This window comes from Monodelphis domestica, chromosome 1, assembly GCF_027887165.1.
Source record: "Monodelphis domestica isolate mMonDom1 chromosome 1, mMonDom1.pri, whole genome shotgun sequence".
In the NCBI taxonomy this organism is placed as follows: Eukaryota; Metazoa; Chordata; class Mammalia; order Didelphimorphia; family Didelphidae; genus Monodelphis; species Monodelphis domestica.
The window spans coordinates 524,223,961-524,246,852 of NC_077227.1; the positions used below are offsets into that span (position 1 = coordinate 524,223,961).

Here is a 22,892-nt window from a genome sequence, read left to right on the forward strand (position 1 = left end):
AAAGCTTTCAAGGCCTCCTCTCTCTCTTTTTTTTTCCCCCTACAGAATGAATATCCCCAGTTTTATCAGTCATGATGATGATGATGTAATAGCTAACATTTATATAGTTCTTACCATGTTCTAAGAATAGGAGAACCTTTACCTTCCTTTGAATTCATTCTAAAGTTGTTCTGAATAGTGTTGAGAACAGTAGAACTGCCACCTTCTTAATCCTGGGTACTATATGTTGCTTTTGTCTCATTAGATTTTTTAAATTACCATGTCACTGTTGATATATGCTTTTTTGTGTTGTATATTTTTGTCCAATCGTCTCTGGCTCTTCATGACCCCTTGGATCATAGCACGCCAGTAGTGTCTGTTGGGTTTTCTTGACAAAGATACTGAAGTGATCTGTCATTCCCTCTCCAATGGATTAAAGCAAGTGACTTGCCCAGTATTTCCCAGTGTCTGAGGCTGAATTTTAACCCAGTTCTTTCTGACTCCAAGCACTCTATCCACTCTATCCACTGAGTAAGCTGCTTGCTTCCATTATGCTTATAATCCATTATAATTCCCAATTTCAGAAAAATTGTTTCCTATTCACACCTTCCTTTTCTTATACTTATGAAATAAATGCCTTTTTTCTCCCCGTTTATTGCAGAGAAAAGGCACTAAAATTTAGACATCAGGAAAAGCTTCCTGGTGTAGATGAGATTTTATCTAGGGCCAGAGGGTAAGCTAGGAGGCAGAATTGAGGAGAGAGATTATTCTGTCATGAGGCACAGCCAATGAAATACTTGGAGTTAGGAGTCAGGAGTGCCTTCTCAAGAAAGACTCATGATTATTGGTAACCTGCTTCATATCTAGATCCTTCCATAGTAGGATTTGGAGTTTTTTGGCCCAATAAATGAACGAAAAAACAAACAAACTTCTATAACTTAAATCTTTTCTTTAGAAACAATTTTTAAAAAGAACCTTTATAAAGGAACTTAGCAAGCTCCTTTGCAAAAAGTCTGAGTGAATAAAATGTCATAAAATATAAGTAAATAAAATATCAATTCTATGTCATGTTATATTCTTATGTAATTCACTTTCTTTTGATTCATTTGTATAATATTTGTAAATTCAGGAAACTTGTGCAAATAATGAAAACATTTTTCCCATTTCTTTGCCTGCATTGGAAATAAATTTATTGTCAGATCTAAGGGGTTACCAGGGTTGAAGTAGAAACTGGTTGGATCAGATGGTTTATAAGCTGATCTTTTAAGGATTCTAGATGCAAAGAAGAGTGTACATATCCCGAAATAGCCTATAAAGAGGTCATGTTATTTTGATTTAGTCCTGAGAAATAGATACTGTTATTTTGCATGCCATTGCTCCTTATGAGATTCTCCAGATGGTGATAATTAATGGTGATTTTTCTACTCCAGAACTACATGAAATCACATGTATTTTGAATATCTATTGTAGACAATTGTCTCATGTGTAGGCAAAACCTATTTTAGAATTTCATTGAATTTGTGATACCATAGATGTGAATTCTTCCTCCATTGATGTGCACCACAGCTCTCCTTCTTTGCAGTTCTTTTTTATATCCTATATAAATCTTTCATGATGGATCTTTGTGGATTGTAAATAAGTAGATGAAGGCAAAATGTTTTACTCAAATCTAGAGGGAAATTTTACCACTAGGATTTGAAATAACTTTATTGAGGGTAACCTAACCATTTTGTTCCCCAAATTGTATTTAATATTGAGTAGTCTTAATTTTTAAATATTTTTCTAAGGTAACAGAAACCTTGGAAGTAACTTTATACAAATTGCCAAGCTTAAGACTTACCTTTGATATGATCACATTAGAAAGTATGATGACTTCCATATTTTGTTGCCTAATTCTAGTAATTTGTACTTTTGAAGACTTTTCTACTGCCCCTTAATAGTAGTACTCTATCTCTAAGATTACTTTCAGTTTCTCTCATATACATTATAGGATATATACATTATGTATGTGTATAGTCATTTGTATGTCTTTTTCTTGTATTAAAATGTGAGAAGGGGGCAACCACTGGGTGGTTAAGTGGCTTGAGAGCCAGTACTAGAGATGGAACATCCCAGGACTTAAAATATGGCCTCAGGTACTTCCTAGCCATGTGACCCTGGACAAGTCACTTAACCCCCATTGCCTAGCCTTTAATGCTTTTCTGCCTTAGAATCAATACAAAATATTGGTTCCAAGGCAGAAAGTAGGGGTTTAAAAAAAAAAGTGAACCATTTAAGGTGAGAAACTTTTTATAACTGTCTTTTTATCTCTCTTTATATTTATATAATTGAGTGCCTGGTACATAGTAAATATTTTTTAAATGATTGTTGACTTAGAAGAACTAACATATAGATCGGTCTTTGCTAGTTTTCTATGTTATGTATTGTTTTATTGTAAAATTTTTTTGAGATATCTTAGAAAACAAAATAACCTATTGTGGGCAAAACTCAGTTTGTAAGTTTTTGGTTGACTTGTGTACCAATAATCATTGTTATTAGAACCTTCCTCCTCACCCAATGGGTTTACATTGGTAGTTTAACTGGTACTGGTCGAGTCTACTTATAGCATTGGTTTGATATCACTTCACAGAGCTACTTTGTCCTCTTATACATGTCACCACTTTCCTGCTTCTCTCTGTTTATGGCATTCATTTCAAGTTTAAAAATAATTATAGTTGATGGTTGGGGTGTACCTATGTTACTCAGAATGTACAGTTAAGTATTTTGGCAGCTACAAATTTAGTAAGTTAAACAAAGACCAGCCACCATAATAGAAACAGTCCTTGGATTTTTTTTTTTAAGATTGATGAATTTCAGATTCATTGCTTAAAACTGAAGTGTGTCTAAAAATAAGTCCCTTTGTTTATATCTGTGAACAGTCAATAAACAGGTGAATACTATCCCTTTCAGCAAAGAATTGATCATTCAACCTATTTCAGGTTAAAATTCTATAAAATATGGTAACTGATTCCAAATTAAAGGAACTGCTCCATGTGGTTTTCAAAAATGTGACTTTATCAGGAAGTTTGTTTAGATTCATTAATTGAAACTGAGTTTATAGTAAATAAGATTCTGCTATACTGAAACATATTAAGATTCTTATAATAACAAGGTAATAAAAAGTTTATACTCTTCCTGAAACTGCCATTCACTTCAAAATTTTTAGTGTTTATGCCTTTTGTAAGACAGCTAATAATTTGCACCAGTAGGCCTGGAAATTGGGTGAACCTGCATTGAAGTTTGGCCTCACATACTTCCTAGCTCTGTGACCCTAGACAAGTCACTTAAGTCCAATTTCCTAGTTCTTACTGATCTTCTGTCTTAAAATTGATAGCAGGACAGATGGTAAGGATTTATTGAATTGATGAATGTTATACATGGTGAAGATTGCCCTAAACTTAATTTGATAAAGAAAAGAATGTGAAGGTTTGCTATAACTCAGTATGAAGCCTGTAGCATTTTTCATCTTATTAACATTTTTTGTCATTACCAAATGTGAGAAAGCCTAAAGAAAATTTTTGAGTGATTTTCAAATTCTTTGTAAGATTGATATATAACACATTATTTAAACTTGACAGGAATAATCCTAAAGGTTTCTACTAAAAGAGAGATCCTGCAGATACTGTTCTGTGCCCTACTAAACATAAAGTGGGAGAGAGTGAAAAACACATGTGTTTATCTCTTCATGTTGAAAGAAAAAATCTTTTTTGCTTCCACCTTGTCCTCTCAGAACAAGTGAGGAAAAAAAAAAAGTTTAGCTCAACTAGATAATCAGTGGAGAAGCATGCATTAGGGCAGTGATGGTGAACCTTTTAGAGACCAAATGCCCAATCTATACCTTCATGCCACATGTGAGCTGTCCTCTTACCCCAGACAGGGAAGGGAAGAAGCACTCCCATTGGGCTACTGGGCAGAGGGACAGGTTACATGAGGAATGTCCTCAGGCAGGCATGGAGTGGGATAGGGAAACAGTTCCCTCTAGCACATGTGCTGTAGGTTTACTAACACAGATCTAGGGTTATTTGGGAATGTGATGGTTTACAACTTTCCAAACTTGTTCTGATATGTTACCAAAACCAAAAATTGAGTTTTAGTAAACATTTTCTTTGTCTTAGCAGATGTCCTGGAAGCACTAGGCAAAACTATTAGGGTTGATTGATAACATTTTTTCATGTGTTTATTGATAACCTTTTTTCTCTTGTAAACTTCATGTCACTGAACAATTATACATAAAATAATATACTTGTTAATTTTGTGCCAATTTCCTGTATATCTTGTCCATCAGGTTTTTATCAGGTTACATAATCCAACGTAATCCAAAAAGTTCTATTTTTCTCCTTTAATAGCCCAGTTGCATTAAGATCTAATTGTTCCAGGAAGCTTTGTATTTTCAGAAAGATCTCTGAACTAAGTCACGCAAACTGAATCAACTCTTCTCATGACCTTCAGTTAACTAAAGAAAAAAATAAAATGAATACAGGGTGTCCCCAAAGTCTGAGCTTAAAAACTGCAATAAGACCTTGAGATATCCTATTGTGATTGGGGCATTTATGTGGCTCCATGAATAGGATCTCAGATATAACATCAGGAAGACTTATCTTCCTGACTTCAAATCTGGCTTCATAGACTTATTTGCCATGTAACCCTTGGCAAGTCATTTAGCGCTGTTTGCCTCAGTTTGCTCATCTGGAAAATGAACTGGAAAGGGAAATGGCAGACCACTCTAGTATCTTTGTCAAGAAAACTGTAAATGGCATTACAAAGAATTGAATACAATTGAAAAATGTCTGAGCAACAAATACTCTGATTAGACATGTGATTCACCAATTCTCCTCACCTTTACAGAAATCCAGATACCTTTCTCTCTTCTTGGAACAAAAATTTATTTTAATATGATCTAATTTGTGGAGATTTCAAACTTCAAATCACAATTTGGAAAATATGAAGGGATATACCTCTGTAATTGAGTAGAGACCTAAGATTACAAAGCCTTAAAGTCTGATCTTATATTGGAGTATTTGGGTGCTTCGAATTTTAGCATTCATAGAGTGGATACCATGTGCTCTGCTGGTATCTTTATTATGTCATGAGGAACCAAGAACACCTGTAGCACTTTGGATGGTCTTGTGTTTGATTTTATTGGAGAACATAGGAGTCTTATGAACAAAGCAGATAGGATTGAGTTTTATTCTGCATAGTTGGAAAGATCTTCTACATAATGAAATCACCAGTCACTTTGTGTAATATATATTTATTATGTTTAATATATATGTATATATTCTACTTTTAAAAGTACTAGATTGCCCTTAGTAATATTATAGATAGGTGGATCTGAATGAACAGCTTATTTTTATCTTTTTGAAGCAATTTAGCCTCAGGAATATTTCCAAAATTCAGTTAATTGTAAGTGAATTTGCTTAGTGAGATCTAGCAGTCTGCTGGAATCACACAGTCTGCCAGTTCTGCAGGTTGAAGAGGATAATATGGTTCCCCTCTGGTCTGGGATTCTTGCCTTAGTTATTCCACTACACTTCAAATTAGTCTGGAGACTTAAACTGGAATTCTCACCCTCTTGTAGTAAGAAACACACAGTTCCTTGCCTAGTACATATCTTATTCCCTAATTGCTCCTTGTTCCAGAATCTCACCCCTAAGTCAATTCCTCTCCCAAGTCTGAACTGGATCTGTGACCTAGAACTGGATAAAGAGTAAGCAGAAAGAGCTTCGTGTTTGCAGCACCCCTTCTTCTTGTAAGGTCTCGGTCACCTTTGTTGGTCAGGGACATCTTGCATACAACCTTGCTCTTCTTTTAGTTCCCACATGTGGGAATGCTCTGTCATGTCACTGACCAAAACCTATACCCAATATCCAGAGATTTATTTGACTCTCCATGTACTGATCTGGGATGGATATATGACTTACTGAATTTATTCTTGTATTTCCTGATAGGACCTAGACTAGTGCATTTTCTAAATCTTTGTGGTAGAGCTTGACTATAGTCATGCTACTCCACTATCTTCACTCTGCCTGTTCCTTTCCTCAGATAAGAACCCTATAAAAGCTCACTCTTTTTTATTGATTAGAGAAAATGTGCCCTGTTCTCTCTTGCAGCCCCAAGTTGACTGTTCCTGCATTTATCTATTCTTCCTGACCACCCATTCATTTTATGAGTATTTCTCCTCAGTAAAGTCAGCTTATTCTACTGTCTTGTGATAAGCTCCAGGTTTATGTGTTCTAGACCTAGGCACACAAAACCTTCCTGAGTCAGTGTTAAGTAATAACCATTATTTCCTTGTTGGTAGTAACTGCTGTATTATATGTTACTAGTAATCCCAGAGTCACTGTTCTAATAATCTTCAACCCACACTCCCTCCAAAATAAATAGGACCATAGTGCCCAAATTCAGATATTTCTTAGAGGTTAAATTAAGAAAAAGTGTTTCTAAAGATTAATGCTTTCTCCCTTCTCTCTTTGGAGTTGAACTACCAAAACTGTACTCTTGGGATCAAACTAATGGAACCTCAACTTTATCAATTCATGAGACCTCAGAAATGAAATGGCACTCAAAAAATCCCCACGTGTAACAAAAATAGATTTGCTAGATCTGAAGTGCTTAGCATCTTTCACATAATTTTACATAAAATATTTAGTTTCCTGATTTATTCCAGGATGGTCCAGTTCAGCTATTTATTACAATTAAGCACTATCTCTTAGACAGCTATTATGCATATACAGTATGCCAGTCAAGAAGCAAATAAAGTGTTGTACATGTTGACCTTGCCATCGGCAAGCATCACAACTGATATTTGACTTAGGCAATTGAAAAATAAATTTAGATTCATTCAGAGATTGGCCTGCTACATACTTAAAGTTGCTGGTGACCCCTCTGTACACAGATATACAGCCATGGCAATTAGAAATATGTAAAATAAACGACATGAAATTAAAATTTAAGGAAATTGATACAGAAACATTCAGATAAATTATATTTCAGTCGATCCCTGTTTACATTGCTGTTTTTACTGAATCAGTATCAATCATATCTTTTCTAAAGCTTAGATACTTCACAAGCAGTGTATCACTTAGGATCACAGATTTATAGCTGGAAGGAACATTACATGTAATCTAACCTGACCTTCCTCATTTTACAGATTGAGGCCTTGTGAGATTAAGTGACTTGACCCTTTTTACTGTACTTATTTGTTAACACAATGCTATAGTAATATGCTTGTTGGGATTTAGACCAATGAAACATCACTGGACCTATAGTAGAAACCTTTTCAATTTGTCATAATCTCTCTATGTCCTCAGGCAACTCTGTAAGACTATAAATTACAGAGAAAGTAAGAAGTTCATCTTGAACCTTAAGTTTTTTACATGTTGCCTCTGCCATTTAAATTTTAAATCCTTGAGGGGTTTGCCTTTTTTTACCCCAGAGGCTGGCACATATTGGGCAGTTAATATGTCCTAAATAATTGACAGCATTCCCAATAGCAAAAAAAGAAAAATCATAGGCTGGGACTTTGTCTCTTTCTCAGTGATATACCAAAATTTGGACTCTGCTGACCTAACTTTTGATAACCTAAGATCACTTCAAGGGTCATGATGAAAAGTTAAATATGTAGTGTTCCCAACTCATAGAACAGGACATTTTTGAACCTGTCACCTTTTTATTCATTCTGCTCCTGAAGTAAAGGTTTCATTGAAGAGATCATCAGCACTAAAATTTTTTAAGTACCTATTCTATTGAACATTGTGTTTGATCCTTATGGAGATATAACATTTAAACAAGACAGACTGTGCCTTCCAAAATTGACTCTGTTGCCAGTTAAGGAAATCTTCAGGTATTTGATTTACTAATTAAAAGTTATTGGCATACGATCCCTTTTGGAGAGTTTAGTCATTGATTTAAAACCAGTTTTTAATAATTTCTGGCCCTTATATACTTCCTAAATTTTTATCTACTAATATCAATATGAAATTTTTCATCAGATTCTTTTTTTTTCTATTATTATTTCATATTTATCCAGTGAAAAATTTAGCATAAATTTTTATTTTGTTTTTCAATTCATCTAATATTTAAGGGTACTATTTAATGTTTATGTGTAGATAAGACAAAAATAAAATACTTCGCCAAAATAATCTGAAATGACTCATGATTTTTTTAAAATGCCATCTGCTTCCAGAGAAAGAACTGATGGACTCTAAATCTAGACAAATGCAAATGTTTTTTCAATTTTTTATTAATTTTTTTGTTTGGATTTACTTTTCCACAAAGGGAAAAAATTAATGTGATTGCATGTGATTGCTTACTATTTCAGCAGGTGTGGGGAAAGAGAGAATTTAAAACTCAAAATTCTTTCTAAAATGTTGGAAACTGCTTCTACATGTAATTGGAGGAAAAAAAATTAAAAACAAGGTAAAGATTTTTTTTTAAATTGTTAGATTCTGTGAGGCTAGAGAGGAGATTAGAAAATGGCATTTTTTGGCCTGACCATGGAAGGTAAAAAATATAGTTATTTCCCATAGAAATATAATAAATAATACAATTTAACATTTAAAATAAACCATTTACTTCTACCATCAAGGAGCTCACACTACATCAAAATCCTCATAATACTCTCCTTTAAATTAGCTTCCTTTATGATTCAAGAATAAAAACAAAAACTAGGTCTCTTGGTATCCTGGTTCTTGAGATGAAAGGGACTTGAGAGGTTATCTAATTCCATGACCTCCATATAGATGAGGAAATTGAGTTCAGAAAATGTAATATGATTTTCAAAAAATCAACCAAATGTCTGAATTGGAAATTATACATAAGCTGCAATTCAACAAACTTGTACCACTGAAGGCCTCTGCCCCCTTCATCCTTACCTAAACTCAGTCCAGTTTCCATCCTTCTCTCTGTTAGATTATAAGAAATTAACTTTATAAAGTAATCCTCTTTAATCAATATTAATGTGTTACTCTCAAGAATACTTGTATTTTAACATGGGTCTTTAGACAATATTTAAACAATGCAAATGAATGGTGAAGATTTTAGACCTAATGGCAGAACAGTAGAGTATAGATTTCAATTAACAATCCCTTCATAAAATACTATATAGAAAGCTCTGCATTCTAGTCCAATTCATAATTTTTAACTTATATTGTTAGCAATAAGTGTTATCAATTTGATATGCCATTTTTATCCCTATTTAGGTTTCTCTGTTCTGAACATCCTTTCTGCCCTACAAATCTATATAGAATAATAGTTGTTTTTAGATCATTGAAAATCTACTTTTTTTCTCAAAGGCTTCTCCTAAATTTATTTGTTTTCTTAATTCTTCCACCTGTTATCTTCATGCTTTCCCATCCGGCAGGGGCATTTTTATTCAATCTTCTCTTAGGACAAAAATTAATTCCATTCCTTCATCATTCTTGGAATGAATTCAAGTAAATTACTACTCAAGTAGATAACATAATCATTATATGAAATAAGCCACTTAAAATTGAAATGTTTATTCTAAGGCAAGTTATTAGCTATTTCTGTGTCATCAGTCTTTTTAGCATTTTATTAAGTGATGGACCCCTTCTCAGAATTGTTTTATTATATGACTCAAAGGATTACAAAGGAAGTCAATTATATTGTAATAAAGTTATTAATAATAGGTCCAAAGACTTGAAGTTAAAAGAAACCCTTCTATAGGTTTTCTCTTCTGTTCACCAAACTTTTAATAGGTTTCAAGTCTTTTGTAGTTGATATGAAAAACATATATAGATTCTCCAGAATAAATGTCTATGTTTATCTGTACTCACTTTGTAATGAGTTGCTTCTTTAAATTTTTGTTTTGTGGCATATGGCTCAGGAATATAAAACTAATTAGGATTTTGTGTTTTGTTTTTTAATTTGAAGATATTCATAAAGAAGTTTATTCTTTTGAACTTCTAGAATGCCTCTCTTAAGCTCTTCTTTCTTTGAATAACATGTTGCTTTCAAGTTACCTATGCAATGGCAAAACTACATGTTATCTTTTTGACTATATAGACTTCTTTTGAAATGTTGAGCCTTGAAGTGTTTGGTCCTCTATAGTGTCAACCCTAAGAAAATGGATATTTTTTAATATATTGATTTGTAAAAGAATTTTTACATGCTAAGGTATTTACATGTCTTCCCAATTTTGACTAAATAATCCAGCCAGAGCTACTACTGGTAATCCAAAGACTAAAATATCTATTTTCATTATCAAAACCAGTTCATTCAATTGAACTTTATATTTTTCTTTTAAGAAATATTAGCCCATTTTGCTCATATCCTAGTTCATATTATATTATTTACTTACAAGTCAGCTGGTTAGTAGAATTCACAACGTAGTGGAAATGTTTGCAGATGTTTTGTGCAATAGCGACAACTTCAGTTGCTTCCTCATATTTCTTCAGGGCAGTGATCACAACCAGATTCAACGTATGCACAAAGCAGCGGATACCATGGTAGCGGCCGTCGCTGATTGCTTTTACCATGTTGGATCCATTGTCTGTCACAAAGATCTACTTCCAGCTAGGTGCCTTGAACCCAAATAGCTTTTCACACAGACTTCAGGATATGAGCCAAGGTATGGCCTTTTTTCATGAGCTGGGCCTACATATGGGTTGACAGTGATTTATATACATATTTTTATATATACACACACACACACACATATATATATATATACAACACACACACACACACACAACACTACTGGATATAGCAGTAGTGTCAGTGATCAGTTGCTCTCAGCAATATACATATAGTATATGTTCTTCATATATTTGGAGTGCTCTTACCATCTGGAGTTTAATCTTCTTTTCTGTGTAAATCATAAAGAGAAATATTCAAGTGAAATTTTTTCTTACTTGGATCTACTAAAAAACTCTTATGGAATACTAGTTTTATGATTCTACTATACTCTTTTATTATGAGATCACTTATAATAATCTGAGTTTCAATTATATGGTCTAAAATATTGATTTAAACTATTATCTTTCTGGATCAGATTCTTGGTTTTATTTAGGAGCAAGAAGTTCCAAGGCCCATGAAATGGAACTAGGATTAGCTTTAGTTAATTGCTTATGAACATAATTTTTATAGGAGTCATTATTGTGATAATATTATCCTAATGTGTGGTTGACCACTGGAATCTGAGTTCTATCCCCTAAACCAAAAAGCAACATTGTTCAAGGGAAAAGCTACTGCAAATGTTGAAAATGGTACTTTGCTTTAGTATTCCACCCTCTTGTCTAGTAAGATAATTTTCTTTCAAGTGGACCTATTTCATTGTTCAGTGGATCCACTAGATTAATAATTTCTTTTATTCTTCTGATTCCATATAATACTGTCACTTATTTTCCATCTTTCTCTTTAATAGACTTTAGTTTGGGTGTTGCTAGCCAGTGGCTTGCTGTTTAGGAACTACTTTTACATTCTCTCAAACAATGATTAATACCACAGAACTTTCCAAACATAATGAGGTGCTATCAAAATTCTTGTTTCAGTTATCTAGCAGAGTTGATGTAATTTGACAAGATCCCTGTGCTTATTTGCTGAGAGACAATCTCTTTTTTTCAAGCACTAGAAAAATCATGTATACTTAAGCAATTAATCAATAAGCATTAGTTACTATGATAGGCACTAGAATAAAAAGAAATGAAATTGCTCGTCATTAACATGCTTAAAATTCACCCTTCTTCATATACTAGTTGAATCAAAATATGCAGTAAACATTTATTAAATACCTACTGTGTATTAAGCTGACTGTGCAGGAATATGTAAAAAAAAAAATTTAAATTTGGCCTTATAGAGCTTACTGATGAACAAAAAGTTAAAGCATTAACAAAGCCATAAAATACAACACTACATGATGAAAACATTAAAAGGTTATAAAACAAACCATTATGCAAAGATTAAAGGAAAAAATAATTATAGATAATGAGATTAGAAAGGACCTCCTGGAGGAAATAGTATTTGAACTGGGCCTTAAAAAACAGCAAGAAATTCAATAGTTAAAGTAGATGAAAGTAGAGTATTCATTGGGAACTGCAGAAATGAGGAAAACTTTATCCTATGTTTTCAGAGGATAATTCATTTTATTGGGATATTGAGTGCACTGGGGCAGGATAATATGAGATAAAATGAGAAGGGTAAGTTCATGCCAGATTGTTAAGGATCTTAAATGCAGGTAGAAATTTAAACTTTACTCAGAAGATAGGGAACCACTTGGGTTTTTTGTTTTATGTTTTCTAATGAAGAAGTAATAAAAAGAGATTTATGCTTAAGAGAGATTTGGGAACAGGTAAGGATAAGTTGGAGAAGGGAAAGGCTGTACAGAGCTTATTAATATACTTCAGGTAGCTGGTAATGAAGGATAAATACTAGGGTTAATAAGAATGTAAAAGACACATACAAGATGTTACAGAGGTTAAAAATGATATTTGGTAACTAGTCTTAATAAGTGAGGACCAAGCTAAAGATAACCATAAGATCATGAACATCATAATATAGCTAGAATTTATTTAGCATCTTAAGATTTGCAACTCAGTTATCTTATTTCATTTGATCCTCATTATAACTACAAGAGTTTATTATGCTACAGCATTGTACCATTTTCTCCTATGAAGACACTTAGACTGAACAAGAGGTTAGGTTTGGATGAGTTGATTAAGCCTATAGTTACACAGTTAATAAACATTTTAGATGGGATTTTGACCCCGGCTTTCCAATTTCCAGATAGAACACTCAATACACTATTCCATATCCTCCTATGCCTACAATAATGAGTGCCAAAATCTACCAAAAGGTCAAGAAGGATAAATATTGAAAACACTCATTCACCCATCATTCCTCAAACATTTGCTATATGCATTCATTGTGCTAAGGAGTCACAAAACAGCCCTTTCCTCTAAGGAGCTCATGCTATTTGGGAGAGGGGAAGTAGTTTACAGATAGATGATGTAAATACAAGACAATTTAAGATCTGTGAGAGTATATTAACAGGGAAAGGCTGATGGTGTCTGAGGATTTTCACTGGGATAAAAGATGTCTTCTGCCAATTAAAAAAAAAGTTTGGAACAAAGTGTCTATGAAAAACAATATTGTAAAATAAAGGTAGGAGTATTTTGAAACCAGGTTACTGAAAGTTTTACGTGCCAAGAAGATGAATTTTTCTTTTATCCTAGAGGCAAGAGTATTTTTTAGCTGCAGGTAATATAGACTATGCAGATTGTTTGGCAGCTTTATGGAGAGTGCAAAAAGGGGAGCAGACAGGATGCAAGTTGATGTTAGTTGTTCTTTTAAGAGAAAGCTGATAAAGACCTGAAACTACCATTATGACTATGTATATGGAGGGAAGAGAACAGAGGCAAACAATTGTGTGGAAGTAGAAGTGATAAAATTTGGTAACAAATTTAATAAAGGAGTGGAAGACACAAAAGTTGAGGTTTGAGATTTAGGTAACTAGAAGAATGATGACATGGGGATAAGAAAGCTTTTAGAAGGGATAGGTTTAACAGGAAAAAAAGTAATTCTACTTTGGTCCTACATGGAGATATCCAGCAGGCAGCTGACAGTGTTCAATTGTATCTACATTAAAATTTCTTTGGCAGAAGATTGAGGGAGCCACAACGAATTTAATTAATATGCACAGAGAAAATAATTGAATTCATGCAACTAATGAGATTGCCATGGGAGAGTGTGGAAGAAGAGGGTCTAAGACAGAACCTTTAGAGACACCTTCCTTAAAGGAACTGAAAATGGAAGGTGGTGATCATCTAGCCAAGGAGACCGAGAAGGAACTGTGGGAAGGGGAAAAGCAGGAGAAAGCATTATGACAATGGCCAGGAAAAGAGGAGGAAATGATGATAGGTTATTAAATAGAATTGAGGGTGGTAATCTGTATTACATAGAACTCGGCATATAAAGGTTGAGAAAAAGCTATTGTAATTAGTAATAAAAAGATCGTAACTTTGAAGAAGAGAATAGTTTCATTAGACTGATGGGGTTAGAAGCCTCATTCTGTGAAGTTGAAAAGTGAATGTTTAGTGCAGCAATCATAAGCAGCTCTTTTTTTAGCTTGAACCTTGTCATTGAATTGGAGGGGATATGTAGGGCAATAGTTTGAGGGAGTTGCAGCCTGAAGTGAAGATGATTTTTTAAGGATAAAGGAGAAATGGTTTTAATATTATGCATCAAGAAGAAGCCAATTTAAAAAAAGAAAATATTCCAAAAGTGTATTATGACTTATTAAGCTGTGCCCAGCCAAATGAGAGTAGGACTAAAGAAGATCATTGATAAGAGTTTCATCCATATAGAACTGAAAATGGACTAACCTTATTTTGCTGAAAAGTTAAGTGACTAGACCAAGTTGATACTACTAACAAATGACAAAATTGGAACCTAAATCCAATTCTTTGTGACACCAGACCCAGTTCCATAATGCTGCTTTTCTGTGCCCTATGTGACTCAGTGTTGAAATTTGACAAGAGAGGCAATGATCCAAATGTGGAAAATAAATTGAACTATTCACTCATAGGGTCAGGATTGTAAAGAGAAGAAAGTTAAAGCCAAAACTGACATAATTGAATGGGCAAGAAGTGGGGGTAGGGTTGATGGGAGGTCACAGTGAGGGTAAAAAATAAGTTTGAGCAAAGGCCAAGGAAGCTTCCTGATTTCGGTATTACGAAGATTAATTAATTATAAGCAATGGTGTATGGGGTCAGGGACCATTTTACCTTTTACTCGGTACAATTACAAGGACATCTTCAACTACTAACCCCATCACATACTGAAAACTTCACTTTCATTCAGTTTCACATACAGTGTATACATATCCATGTTTTGGACCTGATTGCCCTTGGATTCCATTGCTCTGTTTTGTTAACTGTGAAGGCCTACCTATTTATCTTTTAGATGTTTCCAATTATTTTAGACCTTTCACCAGAGATTTTATTTTTTTCTGATAAGAAAAGATTCTTTGTGTTGACATTAATTCATTTTTTGAAATTGCATTTAATTGTTTGAACTTTTATTTCAAAATGATTACTGTGTTTTGGTTAACTACTCTTCTTTGACTTAATCGTCATTTAGAATGCTGAGTCATGATCATTCCAGGTTGCTTGAATTAATTGAATATAAACAAATATCCTATTAGAAGGAAAAATATAGTTGACCTGGAAAATAAATTGTATTTTTGTTAATAAACTTATATTTTAATGATAATTTTTATTTGGTTAGGTTCATGGATATGTATACATTTTAAGCAGTGGTCATTTTTGATAATAAGAAACGATGCACAAATGAATGGATTATAGTTATTAACTTCACTTGAAATTTAACATGAATGATTACTATGATTAAATAACAATTATAAAGAGCAAAATATTTTTATACATTTCTTTATGCAGATTAGACTATAAAGAGACTGAAGATTTAGCTTAAAATAATGTTAATGGAAGTACAATTTGCAGTATTATTCATGAACTTACTATGATGTTTTTAAATGATATTTTAAACTGCATTATTATTAGCCTGGGGTGTTATTAAAATTTTCTAACAAAAAAAAGGCAAAATTAAGGTTTGATTTTCTAGATTACAAATATTCTTAGGGGAAAACACATACTATATTCCTTTCCTGTCTTAATAGAATTTAGTATGAAATGCATCTTCTGTTTTGTTTAGTACTTTAGTGTTTCTGTCACTTAGAAATGTTTTGTTATATCTTTTGTTTATAACAAGCTTCTATGACATGGACCTAAAAGATCATGTTATTCAAATATATCTGTGTACATTTAAATTCCAGTTGAACTGAAAAGTCCTTCTTAAACTATTGAAATTATATTTAATCCTTCTTAACTTCCTGAGTTTAGATTAAATTATTGTGCCACTGATATGGTATTAGTACTATTAGAAAATACCAAAATTGGTAGAATATTGTGTTTTGTTTGTTCCCTGTTTTTAACCATATTTACAGGTCAGAAAACCCTTCTTCATTTACTCTCTTGATGCAAAAACTAAGAGTATATCGGTGGCAAGGGGAAACCATCATGTCATCTAACCAAGTAATTTTAAGATAACCCATAACAATATTAACTTTTGCAAGTGTTTTAATTTGGAGAAAAGATGGCCTCTTGCATTTTTAATTAATCTAAACTGAATGATTTTGTATGATTTCTTACATTAACAACTCTCTTCTTAATGCCTCTCATATCATACATTAGAATTTGATCATAGGTAAAAGCGAAATTCATTTTTATTTTAATACTAGTAATTACTGTTATCAATTGTTATGTTTAAGCCCTACAATCATATTTTTCCTCTTATGTTCCTTTAAAAAATCCAGATCCAAAAAGGATAAGGCTAAAACAGGAGTAAAACCAGATGCATCTGATCAAGAACCTGAAGGACTCACTCTTTTGGTACCAGACATTCAAAAAACTGCTGAAATAGTTTATGCAGCCACCACCAGTTTACGGCAAGCAAATCAAGGTAAAATAACCTTTTCGTATATGTAATCTGCTTAAAATATTCTATTAACTGATTAAGTTTGAACATATTTATTTATTGAAAGCTTATATTGTTCTCAACCCAGTTTTTTTGTTATATATTGTTTAATTTCAATATAATATGGATATTTTCAGAAAAGTGAATGAACATACTAAAAATTAATAATTTACTATGTATTAAATTTATAATTTAATTTTATATATTCTTTATTTTAAGAAGTTATAGACAAAGATCAAATTGTAATTTAATTAATGAGAAAATAATTTTAAATTAAATTTTAAAAACTAGCTCTAAAAAAGTTTAACTTTGCTACTTTTTCTGTTAATTTATTTATTTTTTGATTATTGGAAAATTCCATTTAGATTTATTATCTCGTCTTATTGTAAATGTGCTTAAAATAGAAAGGAGCAAATGTTTTGTTAGTTATTATAAAAATTATAATACATGTAATAGATTGTTTATTGATATTATGAACTCATTAACTTGAATTGTAAAAATAAAGTCTTTTTGATTATAATCTTTTTTCTAAAATCAATAATCAGATGTTATTTGTCTTAAAATATCAAATGACAGAAAAAAAACTGGCTGAGTATTCAAAGAAGGCAGCTGTGAAACCAAAACCTCTGTCAGTGTTAAGGTCACTTGAAGAAAAGTATGTAGCTGTCATGAAAAAGTTACAGTTTGGTGAGTTAAAGTCTTGATATTTGTTTTTAAAATTATTCATTGATTATAAAAATGATTGAAAGAGATCTATTAAATTCTTAATATTCTGCATTTAATACTAGGATGGATACTATTTGTATGCATATAAGTATAATGTACTGTGAGCAAGAAGGCATATTGGTAATTAGAGTTGGCTGACTTTGTAAAGAAAGTATCACCTCTGCTGAACTTTGAAAATATAATAATAATAATAACATTAATAGAGTGCTAACTCTGTACCAGACACTATTACGTTCTTTACAATTTTTATTTTCTTTGATCCTCCCAACAGCCCTTTGAGTTAGGTGCTATTAAGTTCCACATTCAATAGATGAAGAAAATGAAGTAAATAAAGGCTAAATGATTTGCTCAGAAACACATAGCTATTAAGTATATAAGGCAAGATTCTTCCTAACTCCAGGTCTAGTATTCTAGCCACTGTGCCGCTGGACTATCCAAGTTTCTAAAAGGCCTAGATAAAGAGAGAGTTCAAAAAGAAATTATAATTGTCACTACTAAAATGTTACTAGTATCACTATACCCTACCTTAGTCAAACCACAACTGGAATACTATTATTCAGTTCCAGGAAATAGTTTGGAAGAATAGTCACATGCAAAAGAACTTCTAGACAATGGAAGCATGAATAGACAAAGGCCTCAAATTCTTGTTATATAAATAAACCCAGCAAGTATATACACCAAAATAAATTCAAAATGGATACTTAATCTAGAAATAAAAGGGATTACCAAAGCCATATTATAATAATCATAAAAGAATCTCATACTAATTTTTGTCCCCTCTAGCAGGTAGCTAAAAAAAAAAACGAAAAGAAAAAGAATGAAACATCTCCATTAATTGTTTTTAAATTTCATTAGTAATTCATTGTTATTGGGATAGTTAGATAGCACAGTTGATAAAGTATCAAGCCTAGAGTTTAGAGGATCTTGATCTTAAGGGTAGATATTAAGAAAGAAGAGGTTTTAAAAAATAACAATTCATTGTTACTGCACCATATAGTATAGTAATCTGTAAGATTGGGAAGTCAAATTTGCATGTTTTCATAATTACTAATTTTTTAATTTGCAAATTTAAATTTTATTTTTTTAACATATACTACTTCACCTTTTTTTCTTTTTTTTATCCCAGATACTTTCGAAATGGTTTCTGAAGATGATGATGGGAAATTGGGCTTTAAAGTAAATTATCACTACATGTCACAAGTGAAAAATGCAAGTGATGCAAATAGTGCTGCCAGAGCAAGACGTCTTGCCCAGGAAGCTGTGACACTTTCCACATCACTGCCTCTGTCATCATCTTCCAGTGTCTTTGTACGCTGTGATGAAGAACGTCTTGACATCATGAAGGTATTTTCTATATTTTAATTTTTTTCCTTCCATCATGCTTATTGTTCATCAGAAGGTGCAGACCAGGCATAATATTATAAATTTGGGGCAAGAAATATTTTTTCTAAAAATTCATTTCATGTATATTAGCAAGTGGTATGTGAAGGACAAGGTAAGAGGTTGTTAGGGATTTAGCAATCTGAGAATATCAAAGATGGCTTCCACATATGACTTGGTAATTTAAAATATGCCTAGGAATCTAGTAAGCAAAGCAGAGAAGATCAACATTCCAAGCATAAGGAATGGAAAGAGCAAAAGCAAGAAAGCATGAAAGCTCAAGAAATATTCAAAAGACAGAGTAATCAGTACATTGTGCCTGAATCAAGCATGGGAAGGAGCCTAGGGGAACAATAGGCAATAAGGCCAGAATGAAATAAATACTAGTGCTCCTGGTGCTATACATGGTCCATAATGCTTCTGGAGTACTGCTGGATCAGATTAAAATTTAATTGGGAAATATTTAACAAAATAAATCAAAAATAAAATAAAGCATATATAATAACATATTTTGAAACTGTGTCAACATGAAGCCTACATACTTTGTTATATGTGAATTACTGATGTTTGTTTCTAATTGAATTGGCTCCACTATTGTAAAGGACCTTGAATCATAGGGAGAAAGTTTTTAATATTATTTGATGAACAGTAGGAAGATGGTGATTAGTGAAATTAGTTCTATGCATAAAAAAGATTGTCCTGGGAAAGGCAAGTGTCAAGGTAGTGTGCTCCAATCAGAAAAATGCTCAAATTGGGGTAAAGGGGATTTTAATCCTACCTCTGCCATTTAATAGCTGGCATATACTTCTGTAAGCCCCTGTTCTTTCATTTCAAATATGAGAGGTTAAATTTTGGTCTCTGAGCCCTCTTGTAGCCCTAATCTATAATCCAATGATCTTTTTGGAGATTATAATAGTAGAGAAAGGTATTTCCCAACTGCTGGTATTTTCACTGGCCATTCCCCATGCTTGTAACACCCTTCCTCTCTTGTCTCCTTACCTAATATCTGATCTATGAGCTGAATTAACTTAATTCTCATAATAATATCTGAAAAATCCTCACGTGGACTAAAACATAAGTCTGCCCTCAATAAAAAGGCCTCCCTTTCACTACTGAGATTAAATTTAAACTCCTTTATCATTCAGCACTTTTCACAACTTGGTCTCAGCTTTCTTTTCCATACTTCCCTTTACATACTCCTCATACAAATGGGCCTGCCTATTATACTAAATTTTATCTCCAATCTCTGCCTTTGCACTGGATGTCTTCTACTCTTGGAATGTGTTCTCTCCTCACCTTCACCTCTTAGAATCTCTGGTTTGCTTCAAGATCAAGGTCAAGTACCATCTCTTCTGAGGTCTGGACTAAATTTCCTCAAACTATTAGTGCCTTCCTCTTGCTCTCACCAAACAAAACTTGTTTATTTTGAATATGTATCTTTTTCACCCTTTATTTTGTCAACTTCTTGAGGACCAGAATTAGGATTTTTTTTTGTCTCAATATATGTCAGTGATTAAATGATTAAAGAAAGCTCTCTTTATTTTGTACTAGATTGTGCTTTTGATTTTCCACAGAAGAATCTAAATCTATCACATATCTTAAGCTGCTTAATGTGATTTTCTTTTTTTTTTCTCTCTCTGCATATTAGGTTCTAATTACAGGCCCAGCAGATACTCCTTATGCAAATGGATGCTTTGAATTTGATGTCTATTTTCCACAAGACTATCCCAGTTCACCCCCACTTGTGAATTTGGAGACAACTGGTGGCCATAGTGTGCGATTCAATCCAAATCTTTATAATGATGGCAAGGTAATTTACTTTAAAACTTTTTTCATTGATCAAAAATATTTTTTGTAATGTTGCCAGTGTATATTCATAATTTGGTTTTCTTGTTTCTCTATATTGAACAAGAGTGAATTCTTTAAGATTTCTCTTCCTATGTGCATCAGATACTCAAATTAAAAAAAAAAAAACCACCCCAGTTAGGAAAGGCACACAAGTAAGCTCCCCTGCACTTGGTGAATTAGTCATAACATCCCTTTTTAAGAAACCATCTACCTCAGGATCATAAAGGTAAAGGAGTTCTCCATTGGTACATACCTTACATTTCAAAGAAACAAAAGAAAACAATTAGCTTAAAAGCTACTGCCACCTGAAATTTCAGTAATAGCCAGAGCTAATGATTGCCTTTATCCCCACCATTTCCCAGTTTTTTTTCCCCTTTCATGTGTTCCTAGACAGTTTTTCTAAGGCAGTAATAATCCAGTCCACCTCATTTATAAGCTTGTGATTTACTCCTTGCCTTTTTATAGTTAAAATATGTGCATTTCTCAAAGCTAAAGTTGGGAGAAAATGTGTATTTTTCATCTTTTTTTTTTGTTATTATCTTCAGATTAATTAGGAGAGGTTCTAATAAAAAAAAAGTTGTTCCTTAAGTTTAATAAAAATTATTTCTAAAGTTGCACAAGACCTTTTATAGGGTGATATTTTCTATGCTTTCAGTACAAACTATATCCTGATTGTACTACAGCATTTTAAAAAATTAGAACTATATAGACTATACTCACACCTTTTTTGGTAATAAGAAACTGAGCTCTTAACTTTGATTTACATGACAAATTTACTTGAAGGGATACCATTTGAAGAATACTTCAGAAGTCATTAATGTATCTTTGCTTTGTTTACAAATGTGTGGGCTGCCCCCCACCCCCAAAAAAACAAAAACAATAGTGATTACACTTAAAACTTGTTACTTGCTCCTGGCCTTGAAATTAAAGCAGTATTCTTAATTATTTTAAAATGTTTTTGCTAGCGGCAAGTGTAGTCCTCTCCTTTATGGTTCCTTAAAAAGAAGAAAAATGTTTTCTTTTAAGTTAATCTGTGAATAAGTATTATATTAAAACACTAATGTGGACAACTTGGTTCCTCAGTGGTTTGAAAGCCAAGCCTAAATTCGGAATTATGCCCAAAGGGCTTTAAAAGAGTGAATACCCTTTGGTTCAGCAATACCATTACTAAGTTTGTACCCTAAATAGATAATGAAAAATGTTTGTACAAAATATTCATAGCCGCGCTTTTTGTGGTGGCAGAAAATTTGTGAAATGAGGGGGTGTCTCAATTGGAGAATGGCTAAACAAGTTGTGGTATATGATGGTGATGAAATACTATTGTGCTGTGAGGAATGATGAGCTGGAGAATTTCTATATGAATTGAAAGAACCTCCAGGAACTGATGTGAACAGGATGAAAAGAGCAGAACCAAAAGAACATTTATACACAGAAAGTGAAACATTGTGGAACAATAACTAGAAGACAATCCGAAGGGACTTAGGAGTAAAGAATGCTTTCCACATCAAGAAAAAAAAAACTGGGAGTAGAAACACAGAAGAAAAATATATGACTTATCATTTGTTAATATGAGTATATGATTTGGGGTTTGAATGTTAAAAGTTTACTTTATTGCAAAAATGAATAATAATAAAATAGGTATAAGTGATAACATTTGCATAACCCAATGGAAGAGTTTATTGCCTTCCAGAGGGGAAGGGGGAGAGAGAGGAAAAGAAAATGAATCATGTAAATATGGGAAAATATTTTTAAAAACATTAACTTAAGGAAAATGGGGTTTTTGAAGAAGCACAGCCTAGAGATGGGAGGTTCTAGGTTCAAATCTGGCCTCCAATACTTCCTAGCTGTGTGACTCTTGGCGAGTAACTTAATCCTTATTGCTTAGCCCTTACTGTTCTTCTTTCTTGTAACCAATACACAGTATTGATTCTAAGACAGAAGGTAAGGGTTTAAAAAAAAAACAACACTATATAACCTACAGCATGAAAACAGTTGTTATCAAGATAGTTATGGGATTAGGGTACAAGATCTATGATTTTAACTGACATTGGGAACACTTGGATAAGGAAAATCCCTTCACCTGTTCTGTAATTTAGTCTTAGTCTTACCAAGAAGGGAGATGACTTGCTCAGGATCAGATATACATTACTATGTGCTTGAACACAGGTATTCCTGGCTCAGAGACTACCTGTCTACCCACCAAACCCATCTAGCCTGTCTTAATATCAAGATAAACAAAAGAAAATCATTCCCTTGTGGCAGTGTTTAATAGTCATGGTACCAGGCCTAGCAAATTACTAAATCAATATTTCATCACTAACTTTGTTTAATCAGCCAAATCATCTAGCTTCTCTCTGTATTGATTTTCTTGTTTTAAAAATGAGAATAATATCAATACAAGAGAGATG

At 32.9% G+C, this 22,892-nt stretch overlaps 1 protein-coding gene across 19 annotated transcripts in view; it reads left to right on the forward strand.

Moving 5' to 3' along the window:
* The window catches only part of BIRC6 (baculoviral IAP repeat containing 6), a 286,722-nt gene that overhangs the window by 227,317 nt on the left and 36,513 nt on the right, over positions 1–22,892 (forward strand). For 17 of the 19 annotated variants that reach the window (XM_007476045.3, XM_007476050.3, XM_007476047.3 and 14 more), the window contains 4 exons: positions 16,370–16,515; positions 17,107–17,217; positions 18,383–18,600; positions 20,285–20,446. In XM_007476045.3, coding sequence (XP_007476107.1) covers positions 16,370–16,515; positions 17,107–17,217; positions 18,383–18,600; positions 20,285–20,446 — 637 coding nt within the window. Of the gene's footprint in view, positions 1–10,436; positions 10,610–16,369; positions 16,516–17,106; positions 17,218–18,382; positions 18,601–20,284; positions 20,447–22,892 lie in introns of those variants that run through there. The other 2 variants (XR_458692.3, XR_008915486.1) reach the window with 2 other exon arrangements.